The following is a 22,825-nucleotide window of genomic DNA, read 5'->3' on the forward strand; positions in this document are numbered from 1 at the left end:
AAACTGGGAAGCAGATTATCTCAGCCGTCAAACCGTGGACAGTGGCGAGTGGTCCCTGCATCCGACAGTGTTTCAGTCAATCTGCCGCAAGTGCGGCACTCCGGAAGTGGACCTAATGGCATCCCGTCACAACAACAAGGTTCCGGTTAACGTGGCTCGCTCCCACGATCCTCAGGCCTTTGCAGCGGACGCTCTGGTTCAAGACTGGTCCCAGTTTCGTCTGCCCTACGTGTTTCCCCCTCTAGCTCTCTTGCCCAGAGTTCTGCGCAAGATCAGAATGGAGGGCCGTCGGGTCATCCTCATTGCTCCGGACTGGCCCAGGCGAGCTTGGTACCCAGACCTGCTCCATCTGTCCGTAGAGGTGCCGTGGCATCTTCCGGACCGTCCAGACCTTCTCTCACAAGGTCCGTTTTTCCGCCAGAATTCTGCGGCTCTCAGATTGACGGCGTGGCTCTTGAGTCCTGGATCTTGACGGCTTCTGGTATCCCCCCTGAAGTCATCTCCACTATGACTCGGGCCCGTAAGTCTTCCTCTGCCAAGATCTATCACAGGACTTGGAAGATTTTCCTGTCCTGGTGTCGCTTTTCCGGCCATTCTCCTTGGCCTTTTTCCTTGCCGACCCTTCTGTCCTTTCTACAGTCCGGTCTGCAGCTAGGACTATCCCTCAACTCTCTCAAGGGACAAGTCTCGGCTTTGTCAGTTCTGTTCCAGCGGCGTATCGCCCGGCTGGCTCAGGTCCGCACCTTCATGCAAGGTGCGTCTCACATCATTCCGCCTTACCGGCGGCCCTTGGATCCCTGGGACCTCAATTTGGTTTTCACGGTTTTGCAGAAACCCCCCTTTGAGCCTCTTAGGGAGGTTTTTTTGTTTCGTCTTTCACAGAAGGTGGTCTTTCTAGTGGCCATAACTTCCCTCAGGAGAGTCTCTGATTTAGCTGCGCTCTCTTCGGAGTCACCTTTTTTGGTTTTTCATCAAGACAAGGTGGTTCTCCGTCCGACTCCGGACTTTGTCCCTAAGGTGGTTTCTCCTTTCCACCTTAACCAGGACATTACCCTACCTTCCTTTTGTCCGGCTCCTGTTCATCGCTTTGAAAAAGCGTTGCATACTCTGGATCTGGTGCGGGCGCTCCGGATCTATGTGTCTCGCACTGCTGCTCTTAGGCGGTGCACCTCTCTTTTTGTGCTAACCACAGGTCGGCGTAAGGGCCTCTCTGCTTCTAAGCCGACCTTAGCCCATTGGATTAGGTCGACCATTTCGGATGCCTACCAGTGTTCTCAGGTGCCTCTCCCGCCGGGGATCAAGGCACACTCGACCAGAGCTGTCGGTGCCTCTTGGGCTTTCAGGCACCAGGCTACGGCTCAGCAAGTCTGTCAGGCTGCCACTTGGACTAGCCTGCATACCTTTTCAAAGCACTACCAAGTGCATGCTCATGCTTCGGCAGATGCGAGCTTGGGCAGACGCATCCTTCAGGCGGCTGTCGCCCACTTGTGAAGCTAGGCTCCGCCTACTTCTCAGTTTTTCTGTTTATTCCCACCCATGGACTGCTTTGAGACGTCCCAATGTCTGGGTCTCCCATAGGAACGATAAAGAAAAAGAGAATTTTGTTTACTTACCGTAAATTCTTTTTCTTATAGTTCCGTATTGGGAGACCCAGCACCCTCCCTGTTGCCTGTTGGCAGTTTCTTGTTCCGCGTGTTATCACCGGCTGTTGTTCGTGGACAGAGTCTCCGGTTGTTCCGGTTATTGCTCTGTTTTTACTTGTGGGTGGCTATTCTCCTTCAGCTTTTGCACTAAACTGGCTAGATCTGGTTCTCCAGGGACTGTATAAGCTCAGAGGGAGGAGCTACACTTTTGAGTGTAGTACTTTGTGTGTCCTCCGGAGGCAGAAGCTATACACCCAATGTCTGGGTCTCCCAATACGGAACTATAAGAAAAAGAATTTGCGGTAAGTAAACAAAATTCTCTTTTTTTTTAATCTCTAAATTTGGGGTGCGTCTTATAATCTGGTGCGTCTTATAAAACGAAAAATACGGTATTTCTTTATCGCTTCATTCGGAGATGCAGGAAAACATGGGTGTTTGCTGCTGCCATTGGGAGGCTGATATTATGCAAAAGTTAGCAGGAGTCCAACACAGGTCCCCTCATAGCCAGACCGTGCAAGGAGGGGAGACTGACCAGTTACCTTTCAGCCACCCGACAGACAGCAATCAGAATTTCTGATGAGTCTTCCATCCTCAATCTGCGGAGAAGGATTCTGGGATTTTCCTTGATCCCAGGCAATTTAAAAGGGCTCCTGTAAACACAAGAAAAAAAGCAGTTCTACAGTAGAGTATATTCCTTGCCACCTTCCCCTTTATTCACTTTATTCTTTATCGTATCTAATTTCACTCTTTTTCTTCACTTTTCGTGACTAGTCGCTCCGCCCTTGTTCTCCCCAGCGTTCATACTTCTAAATTGAGTCCTTTTGCCACGGTCTACTGCAGTGGCCAGCCACACCCCCAGCAGACTGGCCAATTAAACGCCGTCTCTGGCACGTTGCTCCACTCACTATTGGTCTATCAGAACGCTAATCTCATTGTGCCAAATTGGAGCACTGCACACATTTTCTAATGCCACCTCCTCCTTGCCTTCTTTCCAGCGTCATTTCCCTGCACGCTGCCTTTACAATACCACTGCTGATTTTGTGCCTCCCACAGACTCAGCAGGCTACCATACTCGACCACTATACAACACTTCATCAAGAAATCTCTGGGGTCACAGGCTCCAGATCTGGGGTAAGCGCTGTCATCTGTAGGCAGTTCTTCTATCCCCAGCAGCACTCTCTTTGACACAGCTCTGTTCTTACTGTCTAACCCCAGGGAGTCTCGCTTCCTCCCTCCAGTTATTGTCCTGCACTTTGCCTGTTCTCCTTGTAACCCTTTGGTCATATCTCGTTCCTCTGCTTGGATTGCAGCCCACCCACCATCTCATTCTCCCAAGAGCCCCCCACTACCTGCAATGAGAGTGTGCCCCCTCTCCCTGCATGAGCCGCAGCTCTCTCTCAATCGATTGCCGATCTGACCAAGGTATCTCAGACCTTGGTTCCGGTCATTGAATGACTGCACGAGCCCACCATCACTACGGGTGTCCTGTTTGCTTCCCAGGGCGAGTTGGCCCCTCCGATTTCACCTCTTTACTATGGCAGATCACATGAGAGATTCAAGAAGTGAGCACGCACCAGCTCATCTCCCAGGTCTCCATTGCCCTTAATATCCTACAGGATGGAATCCCTCTCTTGTTCTACATCCCCAAACTATGAGCCCATACCCTCTGAGTACACTGAATCCTTCAAGACAATGAAGCATCATTCTCATATTTTTGTCGACGACAAAGAATTTCACTGAATTTCTGTCAAAGAAATGGTAGTATACGTTAAAACTCTTTCAGAGATGGAAACGCATGGAAGTGTTGTATTCATTTGCATCCGACATTCTCCGGAAATGGGCAGTGACTGCCTCATTGATTTCGCTGGTCTCCTGGATTTACACTAACACTAACAGCATCCAAGACGTCCCTTACCAGCCTCCCTTTTCAGGGCTTCTGTTTCTTCGGAGCAAGACTAGACAAAGATACTCTTGGACGGCATGGGGGTCAAGACTACTTTGCTTCCGTAACAGAAGCCCAAATGTCTGACTCCAAAAAGATGCACAATTCAGTTTAGCTTCTTTTGACAATTTTAAGTAAGGAAAAGCAATCACCAGGACAAATCTCCGACCTGCCAGGAGAAGAGGAGACTTGCCTTCAAGCCATTTCTGTTCTGGTGTCCACGAGTAAACCAGAGCAGGCTGTCTAGGATCAGGTTCTCTTTGGCAAGATGGGGTAACCGCACCTGTAAGTCCTCTCAGATTGGAAGGCTGCCTCCTTCTGTTTTGGAAAGAGTGGCTTTTGGTAGTCGATGTCGCTTGGGATATTGTCTACTATGGCTACAAAAGAGGGGACAATGTTTTCACTATTCCAAGGACTTCTTGGTGGATAATAGTGTATGTGCAGATAGGCAACCTGGATGTCCACAAAGCATAGGAAGTCCTCAGCTCCACGGAGGCTATTACTGAACGAAGGGACTCCATCCTGAAGTGAGGCAGACGGATGCATTTGTTGAATAAGTTGAAGTCCAGGATGGAGGTGAACGGAGCCATCCCTCTTTGGGACCACAAACTGATTTGAATAAAACCCTAAGAAGCGTTCCTGCAGGAGAAAGGAAATGATGGCCCCTGCCTTGTGGAAAGAATCAATAGCCTTGACGAAGCTTTAAACGAAAGAGTTGTTTCTTTGGAGGACGGGACTCAAAAATACTAGGAGTGTGGGAGGGTGGAAATATCTATTTTACCTTGGAAAATGGTTTCCACCGATGCGTTGGAAGGTCTTAACAAAACCTCACAGTCCAGGGCCGATGGGACGCTCAGGAATCATCTCTTCTCTTCGTTTGGAATTCAGAGCAATCATCCTAACTGTTCTTCACTGGCAGGACTTTCTGGTCAGTCGCCCGATCCATGTCCAATCTGACAACGCCACTGCTGTGGCATACATCAACCACCAAGAAGGAATTCAAAGTTGAGCATTGATGTCAGAGGTTTCTCACATCCTGTCATTGGCCGAACAGAATGTAACGGCAATCTCAGCAGTACATATTCCCAGAGTGGACAACTGGGCCTCTAAATGTCTCAGCTAAGAGGGTCTTATTATGGGCGAGTGGTCCCTGAACCCGACAATCTTTGACCAGATCTGCCTCAGACAGGGAACACTCTACATCGATCTAATGGCGTACAGACTTAAACACAAAATTCCACAGTTCGTATCCATATCTTGTAATCCCCTAGTGATCCACTCCTGATGTGCTGGTGATCCCCTGGTTCCAGTTCTCCCTTCCATACCGGTTTCCTCCTCTGGCGCTGATTCTCAGGTTGGTCAGGAAGATCAAGGCAGATAGAGTACTCGTTAGATTTGTGGCTCCAGACTGGCCCAGAAGACCTTGTTATGCAGAAGTAATCAACCTTCTAGCTGACATTCAGTTAACACTTTCAGATATTCCAGACCTATTCTCACAGAGCCCGCTATTCGACCAGAATTTTTAGTCACTCAGTTCAACCGCATGACTTTTGAAGCTGTAGTATTATGGTACGCTCATTTCTCTGATTTAAATCATCCAGGTCATGATCAAGGCGAGGAAGCCTTTTTCCCCTTGCATATACCACTGTACTTGGAAGGCCTTTTTCTGTCAGTGCGAACCAAACAGGTCGCCACCATGGTAATTTCTCTGCCTTCCCTTTTGGTCTTTTTCCAGTGTCCGTCAACTCCCTAAATGGTCAGGTTTTGGCTCTTTCCATTCTTTTTTCAGAAAAATTTGGCATGTTGCCCTCAGATCAGAACTTTTCCTTCAGGGGGTTGCAAATTCTCTTCCTTCTTATCGACCCCCGTAGAGCCTTGAGATCTTAACCTCATTCTGGATGTTCTTGAGAAGTCTCCTTTCAAATCTTCAAGCCGCCACAAGTCGTTTCTCTGTCTCTCTCTTCTGGAAGGTTGCTTTCCTGGTAGCCATCATCTCAATCAGACAAGTGGCAGAAATCACAGCTCTTTCTTGCCGTTTCCCCATACCTGGTGTTCCACCAGGACAAGGTGATCCTGCATTTGAGCCCATCCTTTCTTCCTAGGGTGGTTTGTCATTTTACCTTAACAAAGATATCGTGCTCTCTTTATTGTGTCAGTCTCCCTCTCATCCTTAGGAGAGTTCACTAAGCAAGCTGGACCTTGTGAGCGAACTGTGCCTCTAGCTTTTCAGGACGCTTAAGAAGGGAAACACGTCTGGCACTGCAGGATCTGAGTCCATGGCAGCGTAGTGTGTTACTGATGGTAGCCTTTGTTACCGTGGTCCTAGCTCTATGCAGGTCATTCACTAGGTCCCCCTGTGTGGTTCCGGGATTTTTGCTTACCGTTCTTGTGATCATTTTGACCCCACGGGGTGAGATCTTGCGTGGAGCCCCAGATCGAGGGAGATTATCAGTGGTCTTCTATGTCCTTTTATTTTCTTATTATTGCTCCCATAGTTGGTTTCATCACACCAAGCTACTTGCCTATTGCAGATTCAGTCTTCCCCGCCTGGTGCAGGGCTACAATTTTGTTTCTGGTGTCCTTCGACAGTTCTTTGGTCTTCAATATAGTGGAGTTTGGAGTGTGATTGTTTGAGATTGTGGACAGGTGTCTTTTATACTAATAACAAGTTCAAACAAGTGCCATTACTACAGGTACTGAGTGGAGGACAGAGGAGCCTCTTAAAGAAGAAATTACATGTCTGTGAGAGCCAGAAATCTTGCATGTTTTTAGATGATTAAATACTTATTTTCCACCATAATTTGCAAAAAAAAATCTTGCCAAATCAGACCAGGTGATTTTCAGAATTTGTTTTCTCATTTTGTCTCTCATAGTTGTGGTCTACCTATGATGTCAATTATAGGCCTCTCTCATCTTTTTAAGTGGAAGATCTTGCGCAATTGGTGGCTGACTAAATTTTTTTCCCCCACTATTCCTATCTCATTTATCCCATGGATATGCCATATATGTATAGTGTAGATCCCACTTATGGGACCTTCATCTTTCTCAAGAATAGAACCCTGATCTGTATGGCCATCGGTGAAGAGGAGTTTGGAATTTTTATTAATTTGTATGGATATTATAACTGACAGCCAGGCAGTATAGAGCTCCATTCTCGAGATAGATGAAAGTCCCATTGGTGGGACCCGAATAAACTATGCATTTAAGGCATATTCTGGGGGTATCCCATTTTGTGGATATGCAATAAATATGAAAATTTGGGGATTTGTCTTATACTTTTTTCAGTTACAATTATGACCATCTCATTTTCATTAACATTTAGTGATAGCTGTTACTGTTAGGCTATGTGCCCACAGGAGCTCGCACCTGCGGATATATCCGCAGGCTTCCTGCAGCTGATCCCCGGAATCCGCAGCTATCCATTGCTGCTGGATTACAGTGAAATATCTGCGGAAAACCTGCGGACATTCATGCGACCTACCTGCAGAAGTCCTGGCCTCTATCTCCATAGTGGAGATGCGATATGTCCGCAGGAATAATTGACATGCAGTTATGTGCGTCTGCAGGACATCTAGCACATACCGCAGCATGGACACAGACACTCCCCATGTCCCATAGGATAACATGGGGAGTGTCTGTACTTGCTAAAACCTGCGGATTTATCTAGAAAATCCAGATAAATCCACAGGTTTTCCCCAGCAAATTCCGCGGGTACATGGTCCCGTGGGCACATAGCCTAAAAGAGACGATATTGTTCAGTGAACTAATATTTTGATGCTTCAACTAACTAGACATGAACAGTTTTTCTCATTGAAAATATTTTTTATAATTTTCTTGATTTTATATAATTACTAAAAGATTTATAGACTTGGTATGCTTCTTACTTGCAACTTGCCTCACTATTTGTTTTATTTTCTTTCTTCAAAACAGTCAGAAAACCCACTTGAAGAAGCGATCAAATTCCTGACACCATTGAAAACTCTTGCCTCTAACAATATCCAAACACATTTATTGGCATTTGAGATCTATTTTAGAAAAGGTAAGTCCAGCAAAATCTTATATTGTTACACAATGCATAGCATGGTTGCTGATGTCATACCGGCTGTTGTATTTTTGGTTTTTTTTTATATTTTTTATTCTGTATTGGGCTTTGTTCACACTAGCATCATGGTTTCCATGTAGCATGGAAGCAATGCTGTGGTAATGAATCTGTTTTACTAAAAAATCTAAGCACGTTAATAGACCATATTTTTTGAGGGTCTTTCCATTTTGCAATATTTTTAACAAATGGATTTAGTCTTGCTGTCAAAATTAATAGGTATAGCAAGCACCAAACAAATGTACAATTTACGCTCTGAAACATTCATATAGCGTTTGTGATTTCACCATCTAAATACTGTATATTTTTTTTAGGATTATAAGATGCACTTTTCATCCCCAAAAATTTAGGAGGAAAATGAGGAGTGCATCTTATAATCTGGATGTTGCTTACTGGTGATGATGGAGAGGGGTTGCAGGAGCAATGCTGTAGGCACTGTGCTGGGACTGCGGGCCACGGGCGCTGTGCTGGGGCTGCGGGCCACGGGCGCTGTGCTGGGGCTGCTGTCCACGGGCGCTGTGCTGGGGCTGCTGTCCACGGGCGATGTGCTGGGGCTGCTGTCCACGGGCGCTGTGCTGGGGCTGCTGTCCACGGGCGCTGTGCTGGGGCTGCGGGTGCCATCCTGAAAATGTCGGCGGTGCGAACTTCAAATAACGGCACCCGGCGTCGGCACGTGCGCAGATGGATCTCTCTGCTTAAGATCTCATCTGCACTCGCGCTGCCTCCGGCCCATAGATCTCCCAGCAACGGACTTAAAGAAAATAGCGCCCAGAGGTAGCGCGTGCTCAAATGAGATCTTGAGCTGAGCGCTCCATCTGAGGACACTCTGTCTCCGGACGTCATTTCTTTGAAGCCCGCGTTGCCGACTGTTTCTGGAAGGTGCCTGCCTCACTGTGCCCGCAGTTAACATTTAGGTCACCTGCCCAACTCCACCACCGCCCCTACCTCCTCTGACCTTGCTCGTGCACCGCTGCCACTCGCTCCCAGTAAGACACCACCGGATTATAAACTAAGGAAAGGAAAAGTTCAGCTCACCCACTCTGATGGAGACTTTAATGGAGGACAGGTGCACGGGAAGTAAGCCGGCCAGGCTGAAGATTCCAAACAGAGAAGAAGATTCCAGCATCCACGTCCAAATAATATAAAATGGTCTTTATTGGATATGCATTAAAAAGGTGATGAAATCACATCCCAAGCAATAAAAATCCCCATGGAGATAAGGGGAATGGTAGATGGTACGTGTTTCGAGCGTTCACTGCTCTTAGTCCCAATCCAAGACCGGATTATAAGACTGACCCCATTTTTTTTTTCCACATTTTTTATTTTTCACTCTAAATTTGGGGTGCGTCTTATAAGCCGGTGCGTCTTATAAACTGAAAAATACCGTACTTCTTTTTTCTTTATCGTTCCTTTGGGAGACCCAGACCATGGGTGTTTAGCTTCTGCCTCCGGAGGACACACAAAGTACTACACTTAAAAGTGTAGCTCCTCCCTCTGCGCTTATACACCCCCTGGTGAGCAGACCCTGCCAGTTTATCGCTTTGTGTTCAGGAGGCATACATCCACACATGCATTCTCATATGATTTTTTCCTTTTGGAATGAGTTTGAAGAACTGCGGGTCCACGTCTGAACCCCCGGCATGTCCCTTCTCACCCCACTGTGTCGGCGGTGTTGTAAGGTTGATTGCCTGGCAGGAGACCGGTCTCCATCCGCAGCCCTTCAGGACCCTGCTGGACCGGAGCACTCATCCCCAAATACCTGAGATGTTTATATTTGGGGGTCCCTGTGCTTTATTGTTTGGGGAGAGTGTGCTTACTGTATTTACTGACATTTCTGGCAGGTTCTCTAGCTGTCGCCCGAGAACTGCGCCGATGGTGCCTGCGCGTCGGCCTCGCCGCTCAAATTTAGGACCCGGCTTCGCCGGAGGCCTAATTTCGTTTCACTGCCCTCGCATGTCACTCATGCAGAGGGACAGCGCGGCTCCTCCCGGCGGCCGTTCTGCACAGGGGAGGGACACTCCCCACTGCTGTGCGTGTCTCCTCCCCTGTAGGTCTCTATGGCCCTCCAGATCCCGCTCTTCATGCAAGTCCCGCCCCCTCTCTTCGCTCCGGCGGCCATTTTCTCAGAGTTCACTCAGCGCTGGTCTGCGTTCTGCATCCCTGCTGAGGTGCTGTGTTTGGGGGTCCGGGCTTCGGGATCTGGAGGGCACACAACACCGCTCTGCACAGCACAGCGGTCTGGTAAGCCACAACCGGTCTCTGGTTGTGGACCTCTGTATATACTCTCTGGGGTTCATTCTCTGGCAGAGCCCCCACTCCAGCAGCATGTCTCACACAAGGAGCAAGGCTCCAAAGCTTTACTCTGTATGCGCTGCATGTAAGCTCCTGCTGCTAGAACCGAGCACCTATCCACATTGTGATGTCTGCTCTAACTTGGCGGTGCCACAGCCTGGAGTCTCTCCCCCAGTGGTCTCCCAGGCTGCTCCCGCTCCTGTGGCTGAGCCCCCGGCTTGGGTAGAATCCTTTTCTAGGTCTATCTCCCAGTGTTTTGCTGAGTCCATGGGACTTCTGTCCAGGACTTTGCTGAATTTGCATCAGCCCTCCTCACAGGGTGCCTCTGCTGCTAGGGCTCTCTCAGGACCGGAGCTCACAGAGGATTCATCATCAGATCCCAGACCCCGTCCTCCTAAGAAGAGACGCAGGGTTCCCTCTCCCTCCTCCTCCCGCGGCTCTGATTCAAGAGCGGACTCGCAGGATGAGGAGGATGCCTTTACAGGGGGCTCGGAGGCTAACGCCATGTGCCCCATTGATCTGTCCGAAAGTGACTCAGATCTTAGTGACTTGATTGCTTCCATTAATTCTGTACTGGATCTCTATCCGCCAGTATCAGAGGAGCAACCCTCTCTGGCAGAAAAGCACCAGTTTACCTCGCCTAAGAGGGCAAAGAGTGTGTTCTTTAACCACTCCAGTTTTCAGGCCGCTGTGACCAAGCCCAGGGCCTGTCCTGACAAACGCTTCCCAAAGCGTGGTTCTGATGACCGTTTTCCCTTTCCACCTGAGGTGGTCAAGGAGTGGGCTCAGTCCCCAAAGGTAGACCCCCCGGTGTCTAGGCTCTCAGCCCGGACCGTTGTGTCGGTGGCTGATGGCACCTCCCTTAAGGATTCCACTGACCGCCAGATTGACCTTCTGGCCAAATCCGTATATGAAGCGGCGGGGGCCTCGTTTTCCCCGACTTTTGCAGCAGTGTGGGCTCTCAAAGCCATCTCTGCTTCTCTAGAGGAGATGCATTCCCTCACCAGGGAATCTATGCCCGAAATGGTTGCCTTGACTTCCCAAGCTTCAGCTTTTTCATCCTATGCCATGTCTGCCATGCTGGAGGCTTCTCACCGCACTGCGGTGGCTTCGGCTAATTCCCTCGCTATCAGCAGGATCTTGTGGCTTCGAGAGTGGAAGGCAGATGCTTCTTCAAAGAAGTACCTTGCTGGGCTCCCTTTTGCTGGGTCCCGGCTGTTCGGAGAACAGCTGGATGAAATTATTAAGGAAGCTACTGGCGGGAAGAGTACTTCCATGCCACAAACCAAAGCCAGGAAATCTGCCCAGGGTAGGAATCAGTCGAGGTTTTTGCTCCTTTCGTTCCTCCAACTGGTCGTCCTCTAAGCCCTCGGCCTCGTCCACTAACTCAGCCAAGGACCAGAAATCCAACTGGCGCCCAAAAGCGCGTACACAGAAGACCGCAGGAGGTGCTGCCACTAAGGCAGCCTCCTCGTGCCCGCTCCAGCAACGTCCTTAGTCGGTGGCAGGCTCTCCCACTTTGGCGACGCTTGGTTTCAACACGTCTCCGATCAATGGGTGCGGGATATCATCTCCCACGGCTACAGGATAGAATTCTCTTCCAGCCCGCCAAACAGATTTTTTCTCTCAACTCCCCCCTGCTCCAAGGCCGCCGCCTTCTCACAGGCCGTGGCATCCTTGCAGGCCAACGGAGTAATTGTACCGGTTCCTGCCCGGGAACGGTTCAGAGGTTTCTACTCAAATCTCTTCCTAGTCCCCAAAAAGGACGGTACATTCCGGCCCATCCTGGATCTCAAGCTTCTCAACAAGCATGTTCAGGTGCGGCACTTTCGCATGGAGTCTCTGCGATCAGTCATTGCCTCAATGACCCAAGGGGATTTCCTGGCGTCCATCAACATCAGAGATGCCTATCTGCATGTGCCAATTGCAGTTTCTTACCAGCGTTGGCTACGTTTTGCAATCGGAGAAGATCATTTCCAATTTGTGGCTCTCCCCTTCGGGTTGGCCACAGCCCCTCGGGTATTCACCAAGGTCATGGCAGCAGTGGACGACCTTCTACTCAAGGCTTCATCCAGCGCAGACTGTCAGCGGAGTGTCTCGCTCACTCTCGCCACTCTAGCCCAATTCGGGTGGCTGGTCAATCTGCCCAAATCCACTCTGACTCCGACCCAGAGTCTCACATACCTAGGGATGCAGTTCGAGACTTTGCCGGCACTTGTGAAGTTGCCCTTAGTCAAACAGCAGTCCCTCCAACTGGCGGTGCGCTCTCTGCTGAGGCCCCGCCATTATACCCTCAGGCGTCTGATGCAGGTGCTGGGTTAAATGGTGGCGTCAATGGAGGCTGTCCCCTTTGCCCAGTTCCATCTGCGCCCCCTGCAGCTGGACATTCTCCGCTGTTGGGACAAGCGGCCTTCCTCCTTACACAGTTTAGTGGCTCTGTCGCCACAGACCAGGAGCTCTCTTCAGTGGTGGCTTCGGCCCCTCTCTCTGTCCCAGGGGCGCTCCTTCCTGGCCCCGTCCTGGGTGATCCTCACCACGGATGCCAGTCTATCCGGCTGGGGAGCGGTATGTCTCCACCACAGAGCGCAGGGCACTTGGACTCCGTCCGAGTCAGCCCTTTCAATCAATGTGCTGCAAACCAGAGCCGTGCTTCTAGCTCTCCTAGCTTTTCACCACCTGTTGGCGGGCAGGCACATTCGAGTCCAGTCAGACAACGCAACAGCGGTTGCCTACATCAATCACCAAGGTGGGACACACAGCCGCCTGGCAATGTTGGAGGTACAACGCATCCTTCAATGGGTGGAGGACTCCAAGTCCACCATATCCGCAGTCCACATCCCAGGCGTGGAAAACTGGGAGGCAGATTATCTCAGCCATCAAACCGTGGACGGTGGCGAGTGGTCCCTGCACCCGGCAGTGTTTCAGTCAATCTGCCTCAAATGGGGCACTCCGGACGTGGACCTAATGGCATCCCGTCACAACAACAAAGTTCCTGTTTACGTGGCTCGCTCCCACGATCCTCAGGCCTTCACCGCGGACGCTCTGGTTCAAGACTGGTCCCAGTTTCGTCTGTCCTACGTGTTTCACCCTCTAGCTCTCTTGCCCATAGTCCTGCGCAAGATCAGAATGGAGGGCCGTCGAGTCATCCTCATTGCACCGGACTGGCCCAGGCGAGCTTGGTATCCAGACCTGCTCCATCTGTCCGTAGAGATGCCGTGGCATCTCCCGGACCGTCCAGACCTACTCTCGCAAGGTCCGTTTTTCCGCCTGAATTCTGCGGCTCTCAAATTGACGGCGTGGCTCTTGAGTCCTGGATTTTGACGGCTTCTGGTATTCCTCCTGAAGTCATCTCCACTATGACTCGGGCCCGTAAGTCTTCCTCCGCTAGGATCTATCACAGGACTTGGAGAATTTTCCTGTCCTGGTGTCGCTCTATCGACCATCCTCCTTGGCCTTTCTCCTTGCCGACCCTTCTGTCTTTTCTACAGTCCGGACTGGAGCTAGTACTGTCCCTCAACTCTCTCAAGGGACAAGTCTCAGCTCTGTCAGTTCTGTTCCAGCGGCGTCTCGCTCGGCTGGCTCAGGTCCGCACCTTCATGCAGGGCGCGTCTCACATCATTCCGCCTTACCGGCGGCCCTTGGATCCCTAGGACCTTAATTTGGTTCTCATGGTTTTGCAGAAACCCCCCTTTGAGCCTCTTAGGGAAGTTTCTTTGTATCGGCTTTCACAGAAAGTGGCCTTTCTGGTGGCCATAACTTCCCTCAGGAGAGTCTCTGATTTGGCTGCGCTCTCTTCGGAGTCACCTTTTTTGTTTTTTCATGAAGACAAGGTGGTTCTCCGTCCGACTCCGGACTTTCTTCCTAAGGTGGTCTCTCCTTTCCACCTTAACCAGGACATTACCCTACCTTCCTTTTGTCCGGCTCCTGTTCATCGCTTTGAAAAAGCGCTGCATACCCTGGATCTGGTGCGTGGTCTCCGGATCTATGTGTCTCGCACCACAGCACTTAGGCGGTGCACTTCTCTTTTTGTACTAACCACAGGTCGGCGCAAGGGCCTCTCTGCTTCTAAGCCGACCTTAGCCCGTTGGATTAGATCGACCATTTCGGACGCCTACCAGAGTACTCAGGTGCCTCCCCCGCCGGGGATCAAGGCACATTCGACCAGAGCTGTCGGTGCCTCTTGGGCTTTTAGGCACCAGGCTACGGCTCAACAAGTCTGTCAGGCTGCCACTTGGACTAGCCTGCATACCTTTTCGAAGCACTACCAAGTGCATGCTCATGCTTCGGCAGATGCGAGCTTGGGCAGACGCATCCTTCAGGCGGCTGTCGTCCATTTGTGAAGTTAGGTTCTGCCTACTTCTTAGTTTTTTCTGTTTATTTCCCACCCAGGGACTGCTTTGGAACGTCCCATGGTCTGGGTCTCCCAAAGGAACGATAAAGAAAAAGAGAATTTTGTTTATTTACCGTAAATTCTTTTTCTTATAGTTCCGTGTTGGGAGACCCAGCACCTTCCCTGTTGCCTGTTGGCAATTTTCTTGTTCCGCGTGTTCTCACCGACTGTTGTCGTGGACAGAGTCTCCGGTTGTTCCGGCTCTTGCTCTGTTCTACTTGTGGGTGGCTATTCTCCTTCAGCTTTTGCACTAAACTGGCTGGGTCTGCTCACCAGGGGGTGTATAAGCTCAGAGGGAGGAGCTACACTTTTAAGTTTAGTACTTTGTGTGTCCTCCGGAGGCAGAAGCTAAACACCCATGGTCTGGGTCTCCCAATACGGAACTATAAGAAAAAGAATTTACGGTAAGTAAACAAAATTCTCTCTTTTTTTTTTTTTGTAGTAGTAGTCGATGAATGGTTATTTGGCAGAACAAATGTAAATAAATATGCACTTGTTGCATCTGTTGCTTGATAATCTTAAAGGCAAGATGTGAAGAGAGCCTTAATCCTTTAATGTCTATAGGTTGATTCACCTTTAAAACTATGGGACAAATACAGCAATTGAAATAAGTATTGAAAACCTCACCAATTTTTTAAGTAAATATATTTTTGAATGTGCTCTCGACATTAATTTCTTACCAGATGTGGGTAACAACCCATTTAATCCACACAGGCAAAAAAAAAATGTAATCATGTATGCCCATAAGTTAAGTTATGTCCAGTGCCTTGTGAAAGTATTCGGCTCTCTTGAATTTTTCAACCTTTTCCCACATTTCAGGCTTCAAACATCAAGTTAAAAATGTTAATGCTATGGTGAAGAATCAACAACAAGTGGGAGACAATTGTGAAGTTGAATGAAATGTATTGCTTATTTAAAACTTTTGTAAAAAAGAATAAAGTGAAAAGTGGCATGTGCAATATTATTCGGCCCCTTTAAGTTAATACTTTGTAGCGCCACCTTTTGCTGCAATTACAGCTCTAAGTCGCTTGGGGTATGGGTCTATCAGTTTTACACATCGAGAGACTGAAATTTTTGCCCATTCTTCCGTTGCAATCCAATCAATTATATGAAGTTTGCCAGGGTTGTATGCTGAACACTTCTTCATACCATGATGTTCCCACCTCCAAACTTTACTATTGGTACAGTGTTTTGCGGTTATATTTAGTGCCTTCTTGCCTCTAATCATGGTGTGTATATGGCATCCAGAGAGTTCAATTTTAGTCTCATCTGACCAGCCCATATTCTCCCAGTATTTCACATGCACGTCTAAATGTTGTTGAGCAAACTTTAAGTGCACTTGAACATGGTTTTTGTTCATCAATGAGGTCTTGTGTGGTGAGTGTGCATACAGGCCATAGAGGTTAAGTGTATGTATTAGTTATTGTTTTCTTTGATACAACTGTACTTGTTTATTTCAGGTCTTTCTTTAGCTTTCCACAGGTGGTCCTTGGCTCTTGGTCAACTCTTCTGATTATTCTTTTCACTCCTCTGTCTGAAATTGCACGTGGAGCATGTGGATGTGGCCAGCTTATAGTGAAATTATTGTCTTTCCAAATCTGAGATATGGTCCCAACAGAGCTCACCCGGAGCCTTCTGTAGTTTAGAAATTCTTCTGTAACCAATGCCATGAGTATGTTTTGCAATAATGAGGTTGCAAAGGTCTTGAGACAGCTCATTCATTTTACCCATCATGAGATGTTTCTTGTGTGGTACCTTGGTAATAATACACCTTTCTATAGGCTATTAGTTGAACCAGCTGATGTTATTCTTCAGTAAGTGGTTTTGCTTTGTGTTGAAGGAGGCACACATTCACGCAAGCTCCACATTTTAGTCAGCAGCAGCTGCTGACTTTATCGGATGGAAGAAAAGAGGGCCCCTAACAGGGCCCCCGGCATGCTCCCTTCTCACCCCACTCTGGTCGGCGGTGCTGTTAAGGTTGAGGCACCCATTGCGGGTACAAAGGCTGGAGCCACATGCAGTTATCCTTCCCCATCCCTTAGGGGCTCTGGGAGAAGTGGGATCCTAACCGGTCACCATGCACTGGGACTGGGCTCCCTCCGCAGCCCCTGGGGGAATCTGACGGACAGGAGATCGGGTATCATCAGGGACAGGCCCTGCTTCTCTGAGGTACTCTGTGTCCCCTTGGGGACGGCGCATAGAGCGCCTGTGTAACAGACGCTGCAGCGGCTGCTGTGTGTTTTGTGTCGCCGGGACTACCGCGCCGACCGCGCCTGTTTGCCGGCCGGGTTACTAACTTTAGTCCCCGGCTTCTGCGGCCTAGTACCGCATACTCCCGCCCCCGGGCCTGCCAGTCAGGGGTAAGGGCGGGACGCTAGACTGGACGTCAGCGGTGAGGGCTGGAGCATACTAGGTATCCTCCTCCCCCCTCACTGAGCACTGTGGGGCACCAGATTCCCGCACTTTCTGAGGCACGCCCACGGCTCCCTCCTCCTCTGAGAACGCTGGCAGCCATTGTTATCAGCACTTCTGCCGGTGGAGAACTTCAGACCGAGCTCCACAGCTCTGGGAGGCCCAGGCAGGGAATCTGGTGGACACACAACCGCTGAGGGCGGTCGGTAAGCCGCACCGGTTACCAGATGCTGGCCCCCCCGGGTGCCGAAGAGTATATATATATATATCCATATACTGTATACATTTGCTCTGTTCGGCCGCATTATTTGCTTTTGGCTATATACCCTCACTGATTGCTACAAGAGGAGACAACAGCATGTCATCCACAAAAAGCAAGGGTGCCAAGGCACAGGCTTATTTTGCAACCTGTACCTCTTGTGCGGCTATGTTACCTGCAGGTTCCACCTACCCTCATTGTGTGCAATGCTCGGCCCCTGTGACACTCACTCAGCCGGAGCCTCAGCCACGGGTGGGACCCTCGGCCCAGGTAGAACCACCGGCTACCACTGTCCAGGTGGCAGGGACAGAGTTTGCAGTGTTGGCTGAGAAACTTTCTGAGTCTCTTTCACAATCCATGGCTCAGTCTATGGATAGATGGTCTGCTAAGATACTAGAAGCTTTGCAGTCCAGACCTGTAACACAGGCCCCGGGCACTGTTGAATCATTGCCCCCAGGCCCCACTCGGTCGGCGCAGCAAAGTGCTCCTGGGGTGACTCCTAGGTCCCACGGTGAGGACTCCGACACGGACCGCAGTCCCAGACCGGCTAAGCGGGCTCGCTGGGAGCTTCCCTCGACTTCATCACACTGCTCAGGGTCTCAGCATGAGGACTCTCTGGAGGATGAAGCGGAGGTGGCAGATCAGGGCTCTGATCCTGACGCTGCTCTCAATCTTGATACACCTGAAGGGGACGCCATAGTAAATGACCTTATAGCGTCCATCAACCAGGTGCTAGAACTTTCTCCTCCAGCTCCACCGATTGAGGAGTCAGCTTCTCAGCAGGAGAAATTCCAATTTAGGTTTCCCAAACGTACACGGAGTGCGTTTTTCGATCACTCCAACTTCAGAGATACAGTCCAGAAACACCGAGCATTTCCGGACAAGCGCTTTACTAAGCGCCTTAATGACACACGTTACCCCTTCCCCACTGACGTAGTTAAGGGTTGGGCTCAGTGTCCCAAGGTGGATCCTCCAGTCTCTAGACTGGCGGCTAGATCCATAGTAGCAGTGGCAGATGGTTCATCGCTCAAGGATGCCACTGACAGGCAAATAGAGCTCCTGATGAAATCCATCTATGAAGCCATAGGCGCGTCTTTTGCTCCGGCATTCGCAGCCGTATGGGCACTCCAAGCTATCTCAGCTTGTCTGTCTGAGATTAATGCAGTCACACGTGCCTCTACTCCGCAGGTTGTGTCTTTAACCTCTCAGGCGTCGGCTTTTTCGTCCTACGCCATGAACGCCGTCCTGGACTCTGCGGGCCGTACAGCGGTAGCATCCGCCAATTCAGTGGCAGTTCGCAGGGCCATGTGGCTACGCGAATGGAAGGCAGACTCTGCTTCCAAGAAGTTCTTAACCGGTTTGCCATTTTCTGGCGACCGATTGTTTGGCGAGCAATTGGATGAAATTATTAAACAATCCAAGGGAAAGGACTCGTCATTACCCCAGTCCAAACCAAACAGACCTCAGCAACGGAAGATACAACCGAGGTTTCGGTCCTTTCGGCCCTCAGCCAGGTCTCAATTCTCCACGTCCAACAGGCCACAGAAGGGCCAGAGGAACTCTGCTTCATGGAGGTCTAAGTCACGTCCTAAAAAGACCGCCGGAGGAACCGCCCCCAAGGCGGCCTCATCATGACTTTCGGCCTCCCCAAACCGCATCCTCGGTCGGTGGCAGGCTCTCCCGCTTTTGCGACGCCTGGTTGCCATATGTCCAAGACCGATGGGTGAGAGACATTCTGTCTCACGGTTACAGGATAGAGCTCAGCTCTCGTCCTCCGACTCGTTTCTTCAGAACATCTCCGCCCCCAGAGCGAGCCGATGCTCTTTTTCAGGCGGTGAACACTCTGAAGGCAGAAGGAGTGGTGATCTCTGTTCCCCTTCAAGAATGTGGTCGCGGTTTTTACTCCAACTTGTTTGTGGTGCCAAAAAAGGACGGATCATTCCGTCCCGTTCTGGACCTCAAACTGCTCAACAGACACGTGAAAACCAGACGGTTCCGGATGGAATCTCTCCGCTCCGTCATCGCCTCGATGTCCCAAGGAGACTTCCTAGCATCAATCGACATCAGGGATGCTTATCTCCACGTGCCGATTGCACCAGAGCATCAACGCTTCCTGCGTTTCGCTATCGGAGACGAACACCTTCAGTTCGTGGCACTGCCTTTCGGCCTGGCGACAGCCCCACGAGTCTTCACCAAGGTCATGGCAGCAGTGGTGGCAGTCCTACACTCTCAGGGACACTCGGTGATCCCTTACTTAGACGATCTTCTAGTCAAAGCACCCTCCCGGGTGGCATGCCAACACAGCCTGAACACTGCTCTGGAGACTCTCCAGAGGTTCGGGTGGATCATCAATTTCCCAAAGTCAAATTTGACACCGACCCAATCACTAACTTACCTCGGGATGGAGTTTCATACTCTCTCAGCGATAGTGAAGCTCCCGCTGGACAAACAGCGTTCACTACAGACAGGGGTGCAATCTCTCCTTCGATCCCAGTCTCACCCCTTGAGGCGGCTCATGCACTTCCTAGGGAAGATGGTGGCAGCAATGGAGGCAGTTCCATTTGCGCAGTTTCATCTGCGTCCACTCCAATGGGACATTCTCCGCAAATGGGACAGGAGGTCGACGTCCCTCGACAGGAACGTCTCTCTTTCTCGGGCAGCCAAAGCCTCTCTTCAGTGGTGGCTTCTTCCCACTTCCCTGTCGAAAGGGAAATCCTTCCTGCCCCCATCCTTGGCTGTGGTCACGACGGACGCGAGCCTGTCAGGGTGGGGGGCGGTTTTTCTCCACCACAGGGCTCAGGGAACCTGGACTCAGACAGAGTCCTCCCTTCAGATCAATGTTCTGGAGATAAGGGCAGTGTATCTAGCCTTAAAGGCGTTCCAGCTGTGGCTGGAAGGCAGGCAAATCCGAATTCAGTCGGACAACGCCACGGCGGTGGCGTACATCAACCACCAAGGCGGCACACGCAGTCGTCAAGCCTTCCAAGAAGTTCGGCGGATTCTGCTGTGGGTGGAAGCCACAGCCTCCACCATCTCCGCAGTTCACATCCCGGGCGTAGAAAACTGGGAAGCAGACTTTCTCAGTCGCCAGGGCATGGACGCAGGGGAATGGTCTCTTCACCCGGACGTGTTTCAAGAGATCTGTTGCCGCTGGGGAACGCCGGACGTCGACCTAATGGCGTCCCGGCACAACAACAAGGTCCCGGCATTCATGGCACGGTCTCAAGATCACAGAGCTCTGGCGGCAGACGCATTAGTTCAGGATTGGTCGCAGTTTCGACTGCCTTATGTATTTCCCCCTCTGGCACTGCTGCCCAGAGTGTTACGCAAGATCAGGTCCGACTGCCGCCGCGCCATCCTCATCACCCCAGACTGGCTGAGGAGGTCGTGGTACCCGGATCTGTGGCATCTCACGGTGGGTCAACCATGGGCACTACCAGACCGACCAGACTTGCTGTCTCAAGGGCCTTTTTTCCATCTGAATTCTGCGGCCCTCAACCTGACTGTGTGGCCATTGAGTCCTGGATCCTAACGTCTTCAGGGTTATCTCAAGAGGTCATTGCCACTATGAGACAGGCCAGGAAACCAACGTCCGCCAAGATCTACCACAGGACGTGGAGGATCTTCTTATCCTGGTGCTCTGATCAGGGTTTTACTCCCTGGCCGTTTGCCTTGCCCACTTTTCTGTCTTTCCGTCAATCCGGATTGGACAAGGGTTTGTCTCTCGGCTCTCTCAAGGGACAGGTATCGGCGCTTTCCGTGTTTTTTCAAAAGCGTCTAGCCAGGCTTCCGCAGGTACGCACGTTCCTGCAGGGGGTTTGCCACATAGTCCCACCTTACAAGCGTCCGCTAGAACCCTGGGATCTTAACAGGGTGCTAACGGCTCTTCAGAAACCACCTTTCGAGCCGATGAGGGATGTTTCTCTTTCACGCCTTTCGCAGAAGGTGGTCTTCCTAGTGGCAGTCACATCACTTCGGAGAGTGTCTGAGCTAGCAGCGCTGTCATGCAAAGCCCCCTTCCTGGTGTTTCACCAGGATAAGGTGGTTCTGCGTCCGGTCACGGAATTTCTCCCTAAGGTGGTATCCCCTTTTCATCTCAATCAGGATATCTCCTTACCTTCTTTTTGTCCCAATCCAGTTCACCAATGTGAAAAGGATTTGCACTTGTTAGATCTCGTGAGAGCACTCCGACTCTACATTTCTCGTACGGCGCCCCTGCGCCGTTCTGTTGCCCTCTTTGTCCTTGTCGCTGGCCAGCGTAAGGGGTCGCAGGCTTCCAAGTCAACCTTGGCTCGGTGGATCAAGGAACCGATTCTTGAGGCCTACCGTTCTTCTGGGCTTCCGGTTCCTTCAGGGCTGAAAGCCCATTCTACCAGAGCCGTGGGTGCGTCCTGGGCATTGCGGCACCAGGCTACGGCTCAGCAGGTGTGTCAGGCGGCTACCTGGTCGAGTCTGCACACTTTCACGAAACACTATCAGGTGCATGCCTATGCTTCGGCAGATGCCAGCCTAGGTAGGCGAGTCCTTCAGGCGGCAGTTGCCCACCTGTAGGAGCGGGCCGTTTTACGGCTCTTTTTATTGAGGTATTCTTTTACCCACCCAGGGACTGCTTTTGGACGTCCCAATTGTCTGGGTCTCCCAATGGAGCGACAAAGAAGAAGGGAATTTTGTTTACTTACCGTAAATTCCTTTTCTTCTAGCTCCTATTGGGAGACCCAGCACCCGCCCCTGTTCCCTTCGGGCTGTTGTTCTTTTGTGTACACATGTTGTTCATGTTGAATTGTTCTTTGGTTCATGGTTTAGTTCTCCGAACATCCTTCGGATTGAGTTTACCTTAGACCAATTTATAAGTTTCCTCCTTCCTGCTTTGGCACCAAAACTGATGGGCCCGTGATGCACGGGAGGGTGTATAGGCAGAGGGGAGGGGTTACACTTTTTAAAGTGTAATACTTTGTGTGGCCTCCGGAGGCAGAAGCTATACACCCAATTGTCTGGGTCTCCCAATAGGAGCTAGAAGAAAAGGAATTTACGGTAAGTAAACAAAATTCCCTTCTTTGCACCCCTTTCTTTGTTCTGCACTTTTTTTCCCCTGTGTTATTTCTCAATATACAAATTTATGGACATCTATGGTTTGATTTCTTTGCCTGTTTGGCTTGGATGGGTTGTTACCAACATCTGGTGAAAACATGTCAGTAACACTTTTTTACAAATGTAATTATTTAGAAAATTGGTGACATTGTTCAATACTTATTTAACCTGCTGTACGTCTGTGTCCTCAATGGGTTGATCTATTTTATGTGCACGTTTTTGTGTAAGTATTTATACTGTAATAATGTTTTTCAGTTTTATTATTACTTCTGTATTTTAAATTACATTTTACATTTTTTTTTTAACCGTAGGAAAATTCCTCTTGATGTTGCAGTCTGTCAAAAGAGCATTTTCTATTGATAGCAATAATCCATGGTTGCATGAGTCTTTAATACGCTTCTCAAAATCAGGTAATCCTGGAAATGCCGGCCTCCGCTATATTTTTAGTTTTTATAATTCTCCTCATTAAGAGCTGCTGCTTTCACAATACTTCTTATTTTCCATACCTCCAGTTTCAGATCACAGTAATCTGCCTGACATAGTGGTTAAAGTACTTTTACATGAAGTGAAGATCATCTTTACCAACAAGAATCTGGAAAGCTTCAATGAAGAGTTCCTGAAAAACAATCCTACCTCCATTCAGCATTTGCTTTCAGGTACAATTGATAAATTCACTCTGTTATTAAAAATATCAAGATCA

At 49.9% G+C, this 22,825-nt stretch overlaps 1 protein-coding gene across 1 annotated transcript in view; it reads left to right on the plus strand.

The window, feature by feature from the left end:
• The window catches only part of NAA16 (N-alpha-acetyltransferase 16, NatA auxiliary subunit), a 116,929-nt gene that overhangs the window by 79,400 nt on the left and 14,704 nt on the right, over nt 1–22,825 (plus strand). The window contains exons 16-18 of the mRNA XM_075336853.1: nt 7,516–7,624; nt 22,437–22,535; nt 22,638–22,781. Of these exons, the coding sequence (XP_075192968.1) occupies nt 7,516–7,624; nt 22,437–22,535; nt 22,638–22,781 (352 nt within the window). The remainder of the gene's footprint in view (nt 1–7,515; nt 7,625–22,436; nt 22,536–22,637; nt 22,782–22,825) is intronic.

The sequence above is a fragment of the Anomaloglossus baeobatrachus genome, chromosome 2 (assembly GCF_048569485.1).
Source record: "Anomaloglossus baeobatrachus isolate aAnoBae1 chromosome 2, aAnoBae1.hap1, whole genome shotgun sequence".
NCBI lineage: Eukaryota > Metazoa > Chordata > Amphibia > Anura > Aromobatidae > Anomaloglossus > Anomaloglossus baeobatrachus.